This window comes from Plasmodium knowlesi, assembly GCF_000006355.2.
Source record: "Plasmodium knowlesi strain H genome assembly, chromosome: 4".
Classification (NCBI taxonomy): Eukaryota; Apicomplexa; class Aconoidasida; order Haemosporida; family Plasmodiidae; genus Plasmodium; species Plasmodium knowlesi.
This window is the reverse complement of record NC_011905.2, coordinates 254,084-274,261: the sequence shown is the minus strand read 5'-3', so window position 1 is coordinate 274,261 and position 20,178 is coordinate 254,084. Positions and strand designations below refer to the sequence as shown.

The 20,178-nt window shown below is 44.2% G+C and overlaps 5 protein-coding genes across 5 annotated transcripts; 2 read left to right on the top strand and 3 right to left on the bottom strand.

Annotated features, from left to right (window-relative positions):
• Positions 1-967: 967 nt before the first annotated feature.
• On the top strand, positions 968-2,791 carry PKNH_0406800 (T-complex protein 1 subunit theta, putative; the record flags this gene model as incomplete). Its single annotated transcript, XM_002257857.1, has 2 exons — positions 968-970; positions 1,160-2,791. The coding sequence occupies 2 exons, from the start codon at positions 968-970 to the stop codon at positions 2,789-2,791; spliced, it is 1,635 nt and encodes a 544-aa protein (XP_002257893.1).
• A 512-nt stretch (positions 2,792-3,303) lies between these two features.
• Positions 3,304-8,037, bottom strand: PKNH_0406700 (uncharacterized protein; the record flags this gene model as incomplete). The annotated part of the gene is made up of 4 exons (XM_002257856.1): positions 3,304-3,340; positions 3,538-3,887; positions 3,991-4,079; positions 4,263-8,037. The coding sequence occupies 4 exons, from the start codon at positions 8,035-8,037 to the stop codon at positions 3,304-3,306; spliced, it is 4,251 nt and encodes a 1,416-aa protein (XP_002257892.1).
• Positions 8,038-10,155: 2,118 nt separating this feature from the next.
• PKNH_0406600 (ribosomal protein L13) lies at positions 10,156-10,911 on the bottom strand (the record flags this gene model as incomplete). The annotated part of the gene is made up of 2 exons (XM_002257855.1): positions 10,156-10,705; positions 10,823-10,911. The coding sequence occupies 2 exons, from the start codon at positions 10,909-10,911 to the stop codon at positions 10,156-10,158; spliced, it is 639 nt and encodes a 212-aa protein (XP_002257891.1).
• Positions 10,912-11,758: 847 nt separating this feature from the next.
• On the top strand, positions 11,759-15,901 carry PKNH_0406500 (conserved Plasmodium protein, unknown function; the record flags this gene model as incomplete). The annotated part of the gene is made up of 1 exon (XM_002257854.1): positions 11,759-15,901. The coding sequence occupies one exon, from the start codon at positions 11,759-11,761 to the stop codon at positions 15,899-15,901; it is 4,143 nt and encodes a 1,380-aa protein (XP_002257890.1).
• Positions 15,902-16,413: 512 nt separating this feature from the next.
• PKNH_0406400 (conserved protein, unknown function) lies at positions 16,414-18,600 on the bottom strand (the record flags this gene model as incomplete). Its single annotated transcript, XM_039113857.1, has 3 exons — positions 16,414-16,488; positions 16,628-16,747; positions 16,927-18,600. The coding sequence occupies 3 exons, from the start codon at positions 18,598-18,600 to the stop codon at positions 16,414-16,416; spliced, it is 1,869 nt and encodes a 622-aa protein (XP_038969469.1).
• Between the last annotated feature and the right edge of the window lie 1,578 nt (positions 18,601-20,178).

Sequence of the window (20,178 nt, the reverse complement as noted above, 5' to 3'; positions counted from 1 at the left end):
TGGAGAAAGGTCCCCCCCTTGTGCTTTCCCCACTACCGGCGCCGCTGTCCCCTTTCTTCTTTGGAACATTCCTCCTGTAGCTCATCCAACGAATATGAAAAAAAAATAAGGGCAAAGGCTGCCACAACCCACCCTATATACCTATGTACGGGGATGTCAGTTTTTTCCCCCTCTTTTTCTGTGTGCCCAATCGGGGATCCTTCTTTTTCTGCGTATGCCACATACGTGTATGTAAATAGGTATCATGAGGTACCGTACGGAGGTGATAACATCCATAAATATATGAGGTGCCCTTAACCCCGCAGCCGGTGCACGCATCCCCTGTGGCGGCATACATGGGGGTTGCCCCCTACAAAAGGAAAAAAAAAAAAAAAAAAAAAATGCAACAGAGAGAAAAAGAACGATAAGAAAAAATATATACATATATATATATGAACTTTGCTATCCTAAAAAAAAAAAAAAAAAAAAAAAAAATTAACATCTCTATCGTACATAAAAAAAAATTAGAGAGCATTGCAAAGCGTACCAACCGCGGAAAGTAGATGGCAGAGAGACCACACTGACAGGAAGTTTTACATCACTGTTCCTCCCCGACAGACGATCCTGCGGAAGAGAATTAACAAATTAAGAGTGAGTGTGGAAAACATCAGCTCCCGGGTGGAAAGTATACTTTTGCAGATATACCTACTTGTGTGCGCAGGCACATTTAAGTTGTACATATGTATGGTCTTCCAATTTTCCGGTAGAGTGCTCGTTCAACTTTCCAGAGTGCTGCACAGTCTGAGAAGGTGTGACAGGAGGAAAGTCCCATCAGGCGTAGGTTTCCTGCAATTTGACAGTGTGGCAAATTGAACTGTGATATATCGGTTGTGGTGTACACTTACACACGGAGAGAATATCCTCTTCCACTCAGTTCTGCCCCTGCCCCCCCCCTTTGAAGACTTTACATTCGTGAATATCACCAAACATGGTAAGTACTCCTTGGAGACGCATTAATACGTGGTGTTACCCACTTCGTGTGTTAGTTCCACCTTGAGTATGCATAATTGTGTGAGTTAGGGGGAGACATGCAGGTTTGTCATTTCCCCCCTGCGTATGTAATTGCTAAGTAGTTCCCCCATTCATCCACAATCTAACTTCCTGTCCGTATTCCCCTCAGTTTGCCAACAAGCACGGGTTCAACTCCGTCCTGAAGGATGGATACCGTATCGTGAAGAACAACGAGGATGCAATTCTGAAGAATATCGAGGCGTGCAAGGAAATCTGTGGGATTATCCAGACGTCTCTTGGACCCAAGAGCATGAACAAGCTAATCATTAATCACATCAACAAGAAGGTGGTCTCCAGTGACTGTATCACTATCCTGAAGGACCTGGAGATAAACCACCCGGTGGTTAACATTCTGAAAAAGTTATCCGAGACGATGAACTATGAGTATGGAGATTTCACCAACTATGTTTTTACCCTAGCGACAGAGATGTTGGATAAAGCTAGCCACCTTATTCAGCAGGGATTCAACATCAATGATATTTTAACTGGGTTCATTTTAGGATACAAAGAAATTGAAAGAATCCTTTCGTCCGAATTGGTTGCCTACAAAATGGAAAACTTCTCCGATGAAAAGGAAATTAAAAAGGTTATTAAATCTGTTATGGTTACTAAGAATCTTACGAACAACTTCGATTTTATCACCACTCTGTTAGCTCAATGTATAGCCACGTTAATGCCTGAAGAGAAGGTGGACCTTTTCGATGTAGATAATATTAGAATATCGAAACTGAACGGAGGAAACTTAATTGATTCTCAGTTTATCATGGGGATGGTAATAACTAGAGACACACATGGAATCGTTAAGAGGAAAGAAAATGCCAACGTCATTGTACTCAACTGTGGGTTGGAAGCAGCGACGACGGAAACGAAAGGAACAGTGCTACTGAACAATGCACAGGAGTTACTGAACTTCACCAAAGGGGAAGAAGACCAAATGAAGAAAATTATTTCAAATATAAAAAAGGAAGGAGTTGATGTGATCATTGTTAATGGAGCCATCTCTGATATTGCACAACATTTCTGTGATGCAGAAGAAATCATGACATTGAAAATTCCCTCCAAGTTTGAGACCTTACGATTATGTAAGCTCCTTAACATAACCTCCCTCGTCAAGTTAGGTGTCCCGAAACCGGAAGAAATCGGAAAGGCTTCCTCAATATATGTGTCCGAAATTGCCTCCAAAAAAGTAACCATCATTAATTCGATGAATAAGAAGGTTAGTACTATTATACTCAGGGGGGCTACTTATAACCTACTGGATGAGGTCGAACGGTGCATCCATGACGGGATCAATGCTATAAAGAACGCTATCAAGGGGAACACCTTTGTCTATGGTGGCGGTTGTATTGAGGTTCAGCTATGTGAGCGACTTAAAAAATACGCTCATCAGTTAAAGGGAGTGCACAACTATAGCGTTAAAGTTTTTGCAGAATCCTTCCTGGTCGTCCCACGAATCCTGGCGACCAACTGTGGGTATAACAGCACAGATGTCCTGAACCAACTCATTAATGAACACAACAAGGGAAACACAGATGTGTGTGTAAACATAAACAAGGATTCCTTCATCACCTCTGCCAAGGATAACTGCATTTATGATAACCTCAAGTGCAAGAAGTATGCGATCGATTTGGCTATGGACGCTCTGCAGACAATCCTCAAGATCGACCAAATTATTCTGGCCAAACCTGCCGGCGGTCCTAAACCGCGCGACAAGAATCCGGACTACGATGACGCTTTTTAGGCGACTGATCCGATTATTCCGGTTGCCCGCTTGATCACGTTGCGCCTGTTGACCGGTTGAGCGTTGATGGGCTAAGCGGTTTTTCCAATCGGCTGAGATACGCCTCTTATCCATCCAGCTGTGTAATTGCTCCTCCTGCCTGCGCACGCCTTAGCGCGGGGGGACCATCCTTGCGCAGGCGCCCTTCGTGGTTACCACTCGACGAGGTGGCCCTTACCACGTGTACATTTTTACACGATTTGAAGGAAACTCAGGTTAAGTTTAGCACTAACCAACGTAGTGGAAAAATATATATATATATATATATATATATAAGTACATATATCTAGAACAATGGCGCGGCGTAATCGCGGCGAACTAAAAATCGAATGTGGTGCTGTAAGACCATATACCGATAAAGAGATGGGGCAAATCATTTGCCTTACTCTTAATTAAGTAATCCTTTGGGGAGGAAAAAAAAAAAAAAAATTACATCACATGGTCCAACGGTTATACATATCAGACCGGTTGCGTCAGCACTTTGGTACAATGCACTTGAGACCCATAATCCTGCAAAAAAAAAAAAAAAAAAAAAAAAAAAATAGAAAATTGTATAAACAGATGAGTTCACACCATTCTTCAGAGGTGCATGGTGCACCGTGGAAATTACGAATAAATTATAGCGAAGAGGGGGTGCAAGAAACCCACTCGTACGCGCTACTACACAGTGCCCACGCACAATGCCACGCGTGATGATCGTTATATACCATGACTTGTTGCTTCCGTCCCACAAGTTCCTACTCAGTTCAACTATAATCTTGTTGGCTACCCTAAAGTCATTCGCGTTAAGTGCGTTAACCATATTCACGATGCTATCATTTATCTGCTCATTAAACGACCCAGTGTCGAGTTTATCGAAGAGTTCATGCACCTTGATTGAGATGTCTTCTGCCTTCTTCTTTATCGGCTCCTGTGACATGTAGCCATTAAGGAAATTACTTATTGTCTTCTTAACATTGTCTACGTTGCTTCTTCCCATGAACACGCCCTTCTGTTCCTTCGTTGCGGTTTGTATCTTCTTGTTTTCATTCGCTGTGGAGGTGGTCGTGGATCCGAGCTGCGCAGGGGGAGAAAATGCATAGGAATCGCATTAAGCAAGTAGAGTTAAGAAGAAGCGATGTGGCTAATCATTTCGGCTAATCACACTTCTCCTTGCGTACTTGTTGGGTCGTTGTGGGGATTGGCCATGGGACTGGCATTCCAGGAGTGACAGTCAAGGCTCCTGCGATTGGGGACGTCGTGCTGACACCTGCAAATGTGGAGGGGGGGGCGGTATCGCTCCAGGTGAACCGATACGCACGTAGTAGTTGGCATCGCTGCATGCATCTATACACACATCTATACACATATCTATACACATATCAGTGCGAATGTGGCTATACATTAATTATCACGCACGGTGTTACAAGTACTGCTTTTTCATGCGCCTAACCTGATGAGGGTGGGCCGCTCGATTGGCCGCCTATCCCGACCTTGTTCGTGCTGTCCTGGAAAGAGGTGCCAAAATTATTCGGCTGCATGACAGGGGGGCTCACTGCCCCTCCGTAGGGACCCTGCTGATCCATGTACTCCCTCTTGAGAAACTGCTGCCCCGAGTTATCCTTCTGGAAGGACATAGTATTCGGATTAGACGAGATGGACTGATTTCTATTTACGGGGGGGGCAGGTGCGATATTCTGCATAGAAGGAAAATTACGGTTGTTTATTTGGTTCGTTTGTAAAGGCGTGGGAACAGGAGGGGGGGCATTTGCACCGGGTTGAATTCGTCTCTGGTTGGCATAGGACTGAGAGGAAAACATGGGTCCTCCTACAGGAGCTGCTGCTGGTGTGGTCTGCTTATGATTATCCTGCTCTGATTTTATACCCTGTGGTGCGCTAAAATTTGAAATGTTCGACATGGTAGCATAGGAAGGGGGAGAGGTACTAATTGGACATGTGCTGGAAGGTGGTGATGGTCCTGAGGGGGGCATCATGTATGATGGAGACATGGAGCTAAGGGATGGAGGATTCACTGGATTGACGTTCCCCAGAGGAAAATTCTTAGAAGATGTACTTGTGAAGGATGCTCGATGGGGTGGAGGGGCACCTATAACATGTGTGTTGAATTTGTTGGGTGGCATGGAAGGGTAAGCCGTGTGCGTGGGGTGAGAAGGTGAAGACTGCATGGGCATTTGCCCTGGCATCGGAGGGGGGGCAATCATGGAAGTAGCACTCTTAGTGGGAGAAAAGACCTTGGACTGACCCGAGTTCAAATTGCTACCCATGATATTGGATTTAAATTGTGGGCTCTGATTACACTGCTGATAATTTTGGTGTAGCATCCCCCCAAAGGTCGATTTTACATGTAACACTTGGAAAGGAGACATGGGAGGTTTTACTTGATGGCAAAGCATATTCGCACCACTGTTGAAAATACGGTCCCTTAGGATTAGGCTTTCCTCAGTTTGGTCTTCCTGAGTTAGGCATAAAAATGTCATGGCAGCCTTCAATCGACCAGAATTGGCCAAGAGTTCTGCATACTGATTAATTTTCTTATTCATAATAGCATTGAACATTTCATGTTTTGTAGCCATTTTTAAGACAGTCATTTTTTCTACCATATCCTGCAGTACATTGAGTAGAGAGTTCTGAGTCGAAGGCATGTCATTCCATATTTCCACCGTCTGATCAAAATTAGAAGCACATAGATAGCAAATGGACGCTGCCCTTATATCGAATTTTTCATTTTGTAACCTCTTAGCTAGTGTTTCACATAGGTTATTAAAGTTGCCCTTATTTAATGCGTATGTGCATAGGATAGAGAGAGCTTCTCCCCAGGAGGATAGGTCGATTTGTTGAACTAGGAGCTCCAACTGGTCATCCAAAATGTAATTCAAGCTTCTCATAAAGGTACTCTTCTGCTTTCTAATGTATAAGGTTTTTGTTTTATGCCAGAGTTGTTCACCTCCAAAGGAGGATAGGAATAACGCATCTGCCATTCTGTTTTTGTGTAGACATAACTCTACTGCCGTTTCAATGTTTCCCACCAGGACACACTCTTTGATGATGGATTCTATGCCGGAATTCCAATTTGTTTTGTCATTTGTTTCATTTATATCTTTGCTTCTACCAAATCCATCTTCGTCTTCTTCATCGTCGTACTCTTCGTCTGCCATTCCCCCTCCTATTAAACTCGCAATTCTTCCTCCCATTCCTTTTTTCTTCCCTTTATCCTTTCCCTTCTGCTGCTTCTCCTCAGCCTCTCTATCTCCCTTCTGATGTTTTTCCTCCACCTCTATGTTTTCCTTCTGTTGCTTCTCCCCCTCGTTGGTCTCTTCATTCTCCTTCTTCTCGCCGAGCTCTCTAAAAAACTTCTCTGGGTCGACATCGAACGAAGAGTTGAAAGTTTGCATGTTGTCTACCAGCATGGAAGAGGCACCAGCAGCAGCAGCTCCGGTAGACATGTTGTTAGGGTCAATGCCCCCTGGGCCACTGGCCATGAGTCCACCATTCACATGATTATAGTTTGCAGTCCCTGTCATTAATCCCGCCATGGAGGGATCCATCATGCCGTCGGGAGCGAGCACATTGGAGGATGAGTTCTTCGCTAGCATTTTTTCTTTCTCCTCTTCAGCCAACTTGTTAAAAATAAAACCTGGTTTCTTTCCAGTGGTGTCTTCAATTTTTTGTATAATTTCGTTTATGTCATAACCGAGATGCTTTACAATTCCTTCCTTCTGCGACGTGCACAGCAGTTGCAAAATCCTCCACGTCAACTTCTCGTATTCGTCCTCCGTCTTGGATATCTTACTTTCGCAGAACTCGAAGTAGTTTCCGCTGGCGATGTACTTTTCAAACTTATCCGCCTCGGAAATGAGTTCCATTTCGGTGGGGTAGATGTGGCACTTGATAAGGAACTTGTTCTCAGGGGCGCTACCACCGACAACTGCATTAGCATTGCCAGCATTGCCAGCATTGCCAGCATTGCCAACATTGCCAACGTCGGTGCCCTCCGAAGCTCCCTGCTTGGTGGGTTCCAGCGCAGTAGTATTATCGAAACAACAGATCTTCCCGCCAAAGCCGAAGGTAATACCCGCATCCTTCCTGTAAAAGTTCGGGATATACTTGCTAGTCATCTGCATACCATTGTTAATAGAATTTATTTGAATGGTATCCATATTCGTAGCCGAAGCAAACATATCTGGAATGAAGGGTGACCATTTGGAGTAAATATTATTGGCAGAGTTATTCACCTCGTTATACACGTCAAAATTATTGTTGCATAGATACCAGCATTTGGTTGTGTCCTTTCCAGAAGAAATCAACAAATTCGTGTCGATGCTACTAAAGCTGATGTCGTTAATCCCTTTAGAATGCCCTATGATTTCCTTGATGGGGTAGTTTGCGTTTCTTAAATCCCACAGTTGTAAGCAGGGGCTCTTTTCATCGTCATAAGCAACCAGAATTTGGGTTGGTTGATTAGCTAGCCATGCAAGAGATGAAGTCTTTGTTCTACTGTGTGGATCTCTAAAACTCACAGCAGCTTTTTTTATTTTCAAATCCCAGATGACCGTGTTGCCATTGTTTGAGGAGGTAGCCAAAATATGTGATACTTTTTGATTCCAATTCAGGCAGGTAATTTTTTGTAAATTATTCTTGTCCAAATAAGGATCATACGAAGTTGGCGAGTAAATATTTTCAATGTCTGTAATGAATAGCTGTCCATCATTTCCTCCTGTTGCTACTAAATAATTCTTATGTTTATTACACTCCAGACAGTTTATGGATCCTTCATGTACATTTGCCCTGCTCAGTATAAACTGTTCGTGGGTTGGTTTCTCTGCAAATAAATTTTGTGCATTCAGTAAAATTACGTCTCCATTGGTTAGTCCTCCCACTATTATTCCCTTTTGCAATTCATAGTTGCCTTCTGACTCGATGAAGTTGCTACTGTTTATCCATTCGAAGCTAGTCACATACTCATTGGTACCTTTCTTCTTTCCACTTTTCTCACTTTTCAGGGCTTCTTCAAAATTCAGCTTACTCACTATTTCTAAATTTCTACCATCGCTATTGAGGTTAATATCCAACAGGTACACGTAGTTGTTCAGGTTGTTGTTGTTGGAGTAGAGAAGGTTGTGAGAGGTGAAACAGGTGAGGTAGTTCTTGTGCTCTTTGAAGGGGCACCAATCGAAGTTGCCGCTGATGTTGATGCTCTTCAGCGCCATCTTTCTTACAGAGTGGATGGCGTGTAGGGGGGATGAGAAGTAAGGAAAGTGGGAAGGGCAAGTTCCGAACAGGGATGGGGGGAAGTGGAAGTTCAAAAAAGAACGCGGAATGTGGTAGTTTGGGGAAGCTGTCTCGACACGAAGCCACCGCGCACCGAGGCTGCAACCTGGTGAAGTTTTAAGGAGTCAACGTTTCGGTACGCTGGCATCGCCCGTGCGTCCTCTTCACTGCACTCGTTGCTCATTCGTTAGGGGCCTGTCCAGGGGGGGCGGGCAGGGTTCTCCCACATGCAAACACATATAATGCTTCCCTGTGAAGCGGCATATTTTCAGGGAATCCCCGCGCGCCTTGCATAGGATCCTAAGCGCGCCACTGGGCCTCCACTGCAAAAACAAGCGCTACGCGCGCAGTGAGACCCCCCTTCTCCGTCTCTCTCTTTACCCTTCCGGGGGTGATTAAACGCAGAGGGGGCTAAAGCGAAGACCCCAAGTTGCTCCTTTCAAATCAGTTCACACGAAGCAAAGTGGTACAGTCACTGTGGACGTGGCGCGAATATATGTGCTAACTTCACGCGTGGGAATGGAAAACAGTCTTCGCGTTCGCCAGTACAATTTGTTCAGAGCGATCTGGTAAACGAGTGATGGCCCACGTGGCGGCAGGGCAAAGAGGATTTAAAGGGCGCCAAGGGATAAAAAGGTGGCAAAGAAGTGAATGAATGAATGGAATTAATAGAGTGGGTGGATGGGTGAGTGGATAAATGGATGATTGCATGAGCTGATAAAATATGGGCAAGGAACGGGCACTGTGCTAATATACCGTTAAGGCGAGCGGAATGAAGATTGAAGAAATTTTATCGAAACCGACTCTTGCACGCGAAGGCGGAACGCTACGGTGCTTGCCCCCTCCCCTAGTTGCTGAGCCATAAAGGTTAAACCTCGCTTTGCGCATACAAGCGTGCACCGTGGGGGAGATTGCCGTAAAAAATTGGCACTCTCCCGAGGCGTTAAACATCCGTTTAAGGACTTCCCCAAGCCTCTTCCTTATCGCTGGTTCTGTTTATTCTTTTTTTTTTTTTTTTTTTTTTTCACCAAATGGGGAAGCGCGCAAAATGGGAATTTTATGGATAATTTGGCTCACATGTTTTTGTACGAAGAAAAATGAGGGGGGCATTTCCAGATGGAAGGACCCACCAGATATGCATTATATTAGCAAATTTCCTTGCGTGTACATTTTTAAAGTCACCTCTCCAGAAAAAAAGAAGAGGGTAGGGGGGAGGATCACGCCTTGTATGAAGCGTGTTTATCGTTGGGCCTCTGCCTATGTTTAAATGGAATGGTATGAAAAGGGATGCTGCGGTGAAGATACATTCGTGCACGTATGGATGAACCTACCTGTGCAACTTCGTAACGAGATGCTCCTCTCAGGGACATACTAACGGGTGCATTTCCCCTATTGTACATGTTACTCGCAAAATGAAAATGCCTTGGGGGGGAAACCCACAAATAGACGACACAGGACTGTACGATCCTTTATAACGGAACACGTGGATGTTCTTTCGAGGTGTGTGTTTGGGGGGGAGGTTTAAGATGGTCCTTCAAAATGTGATCCGTTGTCCAAAGCATATTCTGTCGCGTACCACGTATCGTCTACCGTTGGAGCTATGCATCAAGGGGGAAAATCCCTGGGGAATCATTGCTCTTTTCAAAAATTGCGTAGTGTGTCCGCAATGGAGAGATATGTAGTACAGAATGAGGGGTACACCACGCTGTTTTCATTTCCTTTTTTTTTTTTTTTTTTTCTAAGCGGGTGAATTTAGAACAAGGGATGATGCTATGCACTAATGGGTTGTTTGGTAGGGGAAGCACGCGCACTGCCTGATGGGGAGAGGGGATGGCGGCTTTCAGGACATCTGTGTCATTCCGCTTTATGCGTGTCTATTTAGAAGTTGAAATGTGCCTTCATGAGGCAATATTCAAAATATATAAAGGGCTGCATGCAGGGAAGAGGGATCACCCCAGGTTCTCCTTCAAAAAAATAGGAGCTGCCTTTTTTTTCGCCTAAAGTACACATACTAAAAGGAAAAAAAAAAAAGGGGGGATGGGGGAGATTCCCCCATTTCAAACGACTGTGAATGCCTTCACAACTTGCTGGCCCTGAGTGCGGTCCATGTCTTTCTTAGGAACGATCACCTGCGGTATGCCCCAGTGTGGGTGAATGGCCCCGGGGTAGACAAACAACTTCCTGTAATATAGTTGACGTAGTCTATTGTTTGGAAGCATCCTTTTAACTGCTAAGTTTAGAATCATCGAAGGATTCTTAGCGAAAACGGTTTTACATGTTAAAATTTTGGGTCCTTTGGAGTGACTTTTTCTGGGAAATTTGTATACCTTGGTGTCCCACGTGTGACCATAGAACTTCACATGGATTGCATTAACTACAATGACACTACTACTGTTCACTCTGTTTGGGTTGTGGTCGACTCGGTACTTTCCTTGCAACAATTTGCTAATACACACGCTGAGACTTCCGACACTTTTGTTGTAGGCGTCGATGACGAACCAGTTTCCTTTTTCCCTGTCGAATACGCTGATGGCATTTTTTGATACGTGCTCTTCTGCGAAAATATCCGTCTTCGGCATGTTCTTCTTTAGAAAGGGGGTGCTTTTCCTGTGGGGGGTAGTTTCGGTAAAATTTCCAGTGGTCGAAGCGTTTTAACGTAGTTTAAGCGTCAATTTGACTGCAGCTGTTGGCGCCTTTAATACAGCTGCTGCGACGCACACTCACCATTGCACATTCGAAAAGGGGTTTATATTTTGCTCGTGGAAGGAGGCCTTGGGGTATCCGGCCAGTCTACGCGCGCTCACCCCAATCATCGTTCATTGTTTGTGCTTAGCAACTCACGGGGTGGGGGGGAAAGTGTTTTGCGGGAAAAGAAGTGTAAGAACACTTGGCCCAGTGGGAGCAGGTGACAAAGCGAGGCGACACTAATTAAGAAATGATTACAAACAGTGTAGAAATATTTTCTGCAGGTTCCTCACCCCTGCGGGGAATGGTCAACCTTTTTTTTTTTTTTTTTTTTTTTTGGGAAAGTCTCGCCTTTGCTGTAAACTTTCCAAACTTTCAAGAAAAGGTAATCCCCTGTAGGCAGGATTATCCTTTGGGGGTACTATCTCCCTGAGGGAACGGTTCATATATGTATATATATATATATATATATTTTTTTTTTTTTTTTTTTTTTTTTTTGCGTACACGGCGCGTATGCCCCTTTGTACCTGTGGTGGTATCAATTAAGTAGGATATGATCTGTTGGAAGTGCACCCGCTGAGTTATGACATGTCGTTATGTGTTGGAGGAAGGAGTGGGACGAGTAAAGAGGCAAGGAGAAATTGGCATAAGAAGTTACCCCAACGGGGGGGCGCGCACTGAAAGGGACATCCTTTTGCTTGACTTAGAAACATCAAATGAATATATTTCACGCTAAAAGGGAAGTGGCGTCATGAGGCTGCCACGGTGAACAGCCTTTGAACAACTGCTTATGAGCGGCAATTGTGTTGGAAACTTGCGAAGTATATAAAGGGGGGTCGCGGGGGGGGGGATATCTTCAAAACTGCAATTTTACGATATCCCCCGTATTATGTCTATATAACTTCTTCACTATCGGCAGATGTGTCCAGCTGTGGCCTTTGTGCGCGCGTCCCGCACTGGATTTTCTAACAAGGGATGAAAAAAACAGAGGAAGGGGAAAATAACCCCAAGAAGGGGAAAAGGGAAGAGGAGGAGAAAAAAGATGAGGGAAGCCATGATGTTACGAAAAACAGAAAAGAAGAAAAGAGCGATGCCATCATAAATTATGACCAACGTGAGGAGCACTTAAAAATGCCCCCCTATAATAATCACCAAGGCGAAGGCGAAAGTGAATCTACGCGGAACAACCCACAGTTAGAGGCATCCTTGAGTGAGGAGCGTCTTTCCAGGTACCGTTCTGTGCATGGTGTCGACGAAGCGTACAGACAAACACATAAGGTTAACTCCAATTATAATAAAGGAGAAGAGGAAAAAATAGAAGTACTCCCAAAGGAACCCCATCATGTGGTGGACATGAACTGCGACGATGTGCATTCGATTGTGGATTATTTGATATCCGTGGACAGGGAAAAATTTAACGAGAAGTGCGCCGCCCAGGGTAGCAGCGATGATGACAAATACGATGACACACGTGATGGCAGTTACGATGAGGCCCATGGTAGTGCCCAAGGAGATGATGGAAGGACTCCTTTCCCCGAGGACACTCCAGCTGTTGCCGACCCCCAGAACGTGTCACTCAAAAACAGCCAAATGAACCACATGGATAAGTACGACATAAAATACAGGCACATTTTAAATTCAATGGTGGACTACATTTTTTCGCATCCGGATGTTAATTTTTTGGAGTTGATGAATAAGAGGGAAAGGGACGAAGGGGGTAACAGAATTGGGGGTAGGAGAAGACCGATCAAATGGTATAATCACTGGACACGTGATGATCCCTTCCACCCCGATGACTTCGTCGCTAAACGTATGAGAAAGACAAAATACATCTCCACCAGTGACAATGTATCCTCATATGGGTGTGAGCTAAGTTGGCAGAAAGGTCAACCAAGTGACATTGCTGCAAAGAATTTCAGAAGAGAAATCGTCAGCAGGATAGGTACATCCCATTATGTGAGCACATGTTCTAGGTACAATTCCCATCCGAAGGAACATTCGATTGTGGAAGATCAAACGGAGAAGGCAAAATCGGTGAAAACATCCAACAAGCAAATGAACAACACACATAGAGTAGACAATATAAGGGCAAGGATAGAGACACTTCATAAAGGAATATTTTCCAGTCTTAATAAGCTAAGGGGTAATCACCGTGAATGTACCGCGGGGGAAGATCCTCAAGAAGAAAACAGAAAGGGTGAAAATATCCTAACGTTCCCAAACAGAACGGATAGAAATTTTGTTTCTACCGATTTCAACTTGGTAGGTAATCTCCCCCTGTATATTGCTCCCACTGATTGGAAAAATAGAGAAGTATATGTACATGCTCCATGCGAAAGGAAGAAAAGCGTAATCAGAAGCATGAATAGAATTATGGGTGCCCTTTTACCTGAAGGAAGGAAGACTATCCTGTCATGTGTGAGCATCCATGAGGACATGTATGTTTGGATTAATGTCCGTTTCGTTGACTTCAGTTTTTCCCACGGGAACTTTACACAGTTGGGTGCATACGGTCTGGACCCTCTACCAAGTGGACCAACCTCCAACTATTACTCCTCCCGCTTGTACACTGGCAAAAAAAATAGCAGATGGAAAATGAATAAAGTCGACAATGACAAGGTCGACATGATTAATCAAATGGAGAAAGTACAATTTTTCTTTCACATCAGGGAGTTCACAAGGCAACAGTATAAAATGAATATGCTTGGAGAATATCTCCAGGTGAAGGAGATTACTGAGTCGAATAGGCATTTAGGAGGAGATTTTTCCGGACGGGTCAGTTATAACAACGCCCACTTCAATCGTAGAGAGGTACACATAAAGCGGTTCGAACTCCTCTACCAATATTACGTACAATTTTTAAGGAGGTTCTACTTGGAGAGTGACGCTTCTATGGAGGAAGCAACGTTGATCCGGATGAAGGGGCACATGTACGGTTCGGATAGATGCGCCAATGACTGTGTAGGTCAACAACAGGGGGGAGACCCTTCCTCGTTGGAAATATCACATGTGGAAACCACAGAAGTAGTATCTTCACGAGCGGAGTCGTCACATAGGGGATCTTCACAATGTTATCGCAGTGCTAATCTTGCGAAGGAGATGGCAGATAGCCTCCCGGGGTGTCCTCCCTCCTACGCCAGAGACAACGCTGATCAGGAGGTAAATCCGAAGGTAAATCTGAAGGTCTGTCCTCACCCCAAAGTCAGTGTCACCGACAGTGCCAGCGCGAACGCGCCGATGAGTGCGAAGGAAATTTCACAAGCGAGCCAGCTGAGGCTCCTTCACAGGTGTGCGAAGAAGATAGGACGTTTTTTACGAAGGAGCAGAATGCATGAGCTGGAAAAGCGTCCCCTTAGGAAGATGAGAAAAATTGTAAAATCCCTCTGCGGAGTGTGCGCCATTCGGTACAGGTCATTTCTCTCACAAGAGCTTTTAAGGCTTGTTCTTAAATCAGCGGGATCAGGGAAAAGTGTGAAGAGGGAAAGGCGACTAGATCAAACAGAGAGGGAGGAGCTACCCCACCAGGCGAACCTTCCATGCCCCGCACCTGAAAGGAGACCAGTAAAAATAATTCTCAAGAAGAACATAAAATTCTGCAAAGATCCTTTACTGCAGAAGCACTTTAAATTGGATGACAGCCCTGAGAGGAATGTCCAAAATGAGGAAATGGTTAAACATACGGTGGAGAATGTGACTAGGGAGGATTCACCAAATGGGCCAGTTGTGGATCATACTATGGAGTCTACCACTACACCTCCTAGTGAGGTTCCTCCCCATCCCGACATCCTCATCGAAGGGTTGAAGAAATCAAACATGATAAAAAAAAAAACAGTTCAAGTGCAAACCGAAAAGACAAGGGAAAAATGCTCAACGGATGTAAAGAGATCCGACAGGGGGAAGAAGAAAAGAACCCTCCCAGGAAAAATAGAAAACGATCATGATGTAACGAAGAAAAAGAAGAGGACGGAATATCCTCCCGGTGAATACTTACCTGAATCTGATATTAAAATTGAAGAAGACGATAAACAAAGAAAAGTAATAAAGAACTGCACATTCCGTAGTAAGTATTTCCCAGAAATCACATCCGGGAAAGAGGAGCAACCAAAGTCCAGCAGGTTCGATTGCAAAACACATAGAAAGGAATCCAAAGGAAGGTGCATTTATTATGTATACCTGAAGGGGCAGCTGGGTGTCTATTTGAGTCCCCAAATGAAAGTGATTTATGAGAAGCGCAATTTATTTTTTAAAGTCGACGATAAGGAGGGGCAACGCTTGGACATGCACTTCGACATGCATTTCGATGAGGTTTTTTCTCGTATATTCTTCAGAAAAATATTGCCGACATGTGTAGAGGAGATGTGCGTTAGGAAGGTCTCCACAGGTTCCCCCCAAAGAAGGGGCGACAGCGATGGAAGGGGGAGAAGCGGTAGTATCCATAGCAGCCGCAGCCGCTGCCGCAGCCGCAGTAGCAGTAGCAGTAGTAGTAGCTACGGGTGCTGCAAGGGACAACGCTTCTCCGGGGAGACCAACACCAAGAAGCGCAAAAATATGATGGAACGCGCCACCAGTAAGGTCCAGAAGCTGAAGAGGGACCAAGTTGTTACTCTCTTTCAAATTTTGTATGAACCTTTTTATAAATGCTTTTCCAGGCTGAACGTGTGTTCCTTGTTGGGTACGTATTGCAGTGACAGTTCTGTGTGTAACGAAGGGGATCCCCATCGCGAAGTGGATAAAAAAGACGAAGCAGAGGAATCGGGTGAACCTCGTGAAGCGCAAAACGAATATTACTACCACACCTTTTTGAGCAGATTTTTCCCCTTGGGGGAAAAAAAAACTGTGGTGTGCGCGCCCCAAGACTTCTTCAAATGCCTTAACAAAAATTTCATCCGAACAGTCATTTATCATGTGAATAAAACGCTGGGCGATTTTTCATTTATTCAAAAATTGTTCGATGAATATGAACTTATGGAACGGGTGTGTGCAGGCAAAATGGCGAAAACGTTCTTGGATTGCAGTGATTATGAGGTGACCTTTCGTGAGGAAGATAGATATTATAACGTCATTAAGGAGCACTTCGTGAACGTCATTGTCCCCTTTTGCGAGGAAAACAGCAGTTAGCCAGAAAGTGCATTTTTTTTTTTTTTTTTTTTTTTTTTTTTGTTGTTGTTCTGGAGAGAAGGAATATGTATTCAGACCCCCGGATGCCAACTTCTGCAAATTTGTAAAGGAACCGTTTTTCCGTTGTAACTGTTTTATTATTATTTTTTTTTTTTCATCTTCCTAATGTGGATCATCCAGAGGAGGGGTAAAAAAACGCCGTAGAGCGAGGGGAATTTTTTGGAAATTCATTTTGACAGGCACAATGAATTGTAGAGTTATTTGCGAGACGAAAAAAAAAAAAGGAAATTAAAGCGGGGTGATACGAAACAGGGGAAATTAAAAGCCTGTAAAATAATGCCCAGCAATATGACCGAGCAAAATGGCCAGGCAGAACGAAACAAATAGACGGCGATCTTTCTGCCAACGCAGCCACAACGCGTGACTAGCCATATCGCCATGACCACTCGTCTGCGTCGCCAACCAAAGCACACAATAATCCTCAAAGTGGAGCGTGCCGAACAGACCCCATTTCACAGTTTAATGTATTTGACGTTGTCTCTGATATCGAAAGGGTTGCTCTTCTTGTTCATTAATTTTTTCTCGCTCTGCAGGGAGGGGAAAAGTGTAACGAAAAAATGTGGAAAGGAAATGTGGAGGACAAAATTAATAATCACACAAAGTGAACAAGGAGGAGAAACAAAGGGGACAAACAGCAAGACAACTTTCTCAGCACACAGGCCGTACCTTCATCAGCAGCGCGTTTTCCTTTTTCAATTTCCGGTTCAGTCGTTGCGCCTCCTTGACAGACTTTTTACGCTCCCTCTTTTCTTCCGGGGTTTCGTTTTTGCCGCGCGTGGTGTTTATCTGCAGGTCGGGAAATGTGGACGTGAATTTCAAATGAACTGGTTAGAAAGGAGCTCGCGAGGTGTAGGAGAGACGAGTGAGCAGCGCATATGCGGTGAATAGGCGTTGACGCAAAGGACTGTGTCCTCTTCATCGCTTGGCCGATTCTCCGCCTCAACCCTGGTGGGCAAACTGCTTACATTTTCCAGGACTAGGTAGCTCTCCAGTTTGGCCTCTTCGCCGACTTTCTCCTTCTCCTTGTCCCTCCTTCTCGGGTTGGCGTTGCCGTGAGGGAGAGGGTTAATCAGCGTGTTGGCGGAGGCGGGGGTAGGGACCTTCTTGGGGATAACTAACTTGCAGGGATGATTTGTTGTGTTCGTTTTGGTCGTGAGGATTGTCTCGCAATCGTATGACAATGATGAAGAAGACGCATCAGAGGATGAGAAAAAGATCTCCCCGGATGCGTCCGAACGGGAGTTCTCGTCACCATCACCCTTACTACGGTGATGACTTTCTTCCTCTGTTTGTGAATTTAAAATTTGCAAAATTTTTATCTTGTCCTCTACATTTACGTGGACAAGTGTGTTATCTGTATTATTTGTTGACCGATTTTTTTTTTTTTTTTTTTTTTTTTTTACAAGAATATTTTTTATTTCATTCAAATTCTTGCTGTCGACTTTTTCCATTTCCAGCTTAACCAGATCGCTCAGCTTTAGTGCGTTCGGGTCGCCTTTCTCTGTGTTTGTATCTTTTTCTTTTTTCTTCTCACATGTAAACATTTTTGTGTGTGTACCTTCATCAAAGATGACGTATCCGTTCTCTTCGGGGTTACCTCTTTCACCTTCATCGCCGCCGCTACTGCTATCGCTGCTACCACTATGCAGTTGATGATTCCCTGACATGCGGGCTGCTTCCCCCTCCGCATTGCTGATCCCCCCGTCGGTCGTCAGGCCATCGTCGCTTTCACCCAACTGGTTTAGTTGTGTCGGGTCGTTCGTAAAATACATGGCGCTGGTATCGCCGATGGGGAATGTCCAATCGGGGGTGCCCCAAATGAGATCCTTTGGCACGTCCAACTTATCCTCAGCACTGACATCCTGGGCTTCGTACACAAAATTATCATTCAATTCTTCGTAATTATCCGCTTCGAACGTTTTAAATAGTTCTGTTTCCTCTTCATCTGTTGGCTTAACCTCAAAAAAGTTATTCTCTGCTTTGGACTTTGCACTTACAAAATTGGGACTTATAGTTTTTAGGTGTTGTTCATAGTCATACCCGTCATCTGGGAAGTAACAATCTCCGTCGAGGTAGGCCATGGGGTCCTCCTCCTTCCGTCGTCCTTTGATTTTTTTTTTCTTCTTCTTCATCTGTTTCGTCATCGTCTTCTCCATCGTCTTGTTGTTCGTCTCGCTTATGTTGTCTATGGCATGTTCCAACCGTTGACATCCTCCATTCTGCTTATTAGCAGAGTTCATTGTTACTTCTGCTGTCCTCCCTGAGTGTTCCTCCAATGGATCATCCTCCCTAAGGGTAATACTCTTCTTGTTCTTCTTCTTGCTTGATACAGACGTAGAGGACTCACCGTTAGTACCTCGTCTTCCGTAAATTTCCCTGATGAGTATTTTCTTTTCACTTTCAGTTAGCTTTTCTTTAATGCCAAAATCTGTCGGGTCGAAATTTTCCATCAGCGATGACAAGTCGTTGTCGTCCAAAAAGAATTCATTAACTTCATCTTCTCCACAAGATGGTTCATCAAACTCATGCTTTTCGTTTTCGCTAAATTCACAGACTACTGGGGGCTCTCGGAAGGTCACCTTTTTGATTCGGCAACCACCACCACTGCGTCCCCCTCCTCCATTACTTCGCCCTTTCATGGTCCTTCCAAGAATCTAAACGTATTTCCCACGTAGGATTAGTTTTTTTTTTTTTTCCCCCACTGAAGAAGAACAACCGGAATGGGATGCGTCTCTCCGTCAGGCGTACTGCCTCCCTCACCTCAGATGAACGTGGATCAGCTTTGTCACTTTCACTCTGTAGTTCTACCTCACAATCGGGGAAACCAATAAAAATGCATACTCGCTCAAAGCATACATTTGCGGACTGCGTTTAGGAACGCTTCTGCAGTGGCGCCCTCTAGATCCGCATATACAACCACAAGTTGCCTATATGCAAAAGGATAGGCCCTCCTTTTCCACTCTGCTTACACCAAAAAAAAAAAAAAAAAAAAAAAAAAGAGAGAAAAAAAAAAGAAGGGAAAGAGGCACGAAAAAGGAATTATTTTGGGCCTCCAAAGTGGGAAAGAGAGCAATGCTTTTATGATACGAGAAGTAAACCCATATTATTATAGGTACAAACGCGCCCTATGCTGGCAAATTCGCTATCTTGTAGAAAACGCGGAATATAAAAAGTGGTTGTCGTTCTTTTCCTTGTTCCCAGCAAATTATACTACGCGCTATGGGAAAAATATCACTTCTGATGGGAGCAAGCGAGATCATTTTCTTTTTTTTTTTTTTTTTTTTTTTTCCTTTTTTTCTCAATTTTATGGCGTAAAAAAATTGGGAGGCTAAAGGATGGAGGCGAAATTGTTACCACGTTGAAAAAGGCTGCCTGTTTCCTTTTCCAATTCGGAAGTCATCCACGTCGCCGGGTAGGAAGGGTTCCGCATGGGTTGGAAGTGCATGTCAAGTTCCCACATGTATGGAAATACATACCGCTATATTTGCGCATACTGTGATTTGCTCTGCTTCTTTTATTTTTTATTTTTATTTTCATATTTTTTTTTTCAATTTTTTTTTTTTATATTTTTCTTTTTTTTTTTTTTTTTGGGGGGGAACACCCGCGAAGGGTAGACCATTTTAGCAATCGCGTGATGCCTCATCTTTCTACGGGCAAATTACATCGAGGGAAGAAATGCCCAAGCGAGCGATGCAAAAATGGGAGGCATAACGCTGACAATCAACCCGTGAGCTGCACCATGTGGAAGAGTGTACCTGTTGTGTTTTGCTGGACGAGGAAGGGGGGAATTTCCCTGTAAATATAAGCTCCATATCCACTGCTCACATAATGGGCACAATATATATATATATATATGTATACATATATATAGACATATATATGTAGTTACGCAAAATGGCATTTTTTGAAGGGAAAAAAAATAAGAAAAGGATTTTCCCCTCTTACCATTTAGCAACGGTGGGCGTGCTACTCGTGCGTGCAGCAACAGGGCGAGCCCAGCTAAGAATGTACTCAACGGGGTGAGGGCACAAATGGGTAAGATGCATATGCATATATATGTATATAGTACCCTGATTTAGTTTTCCCCCTCTTCCCAATTCAAAAGGTCCCGTAAGGCGGGCCATCAGGGAAGGCACACGTTGGTAGAAAAGGTTGCACGTAGCTTAAGTATGTACATTACAGGCGAATGAATCTGGTGAGTCACTCCAATTTGTTTT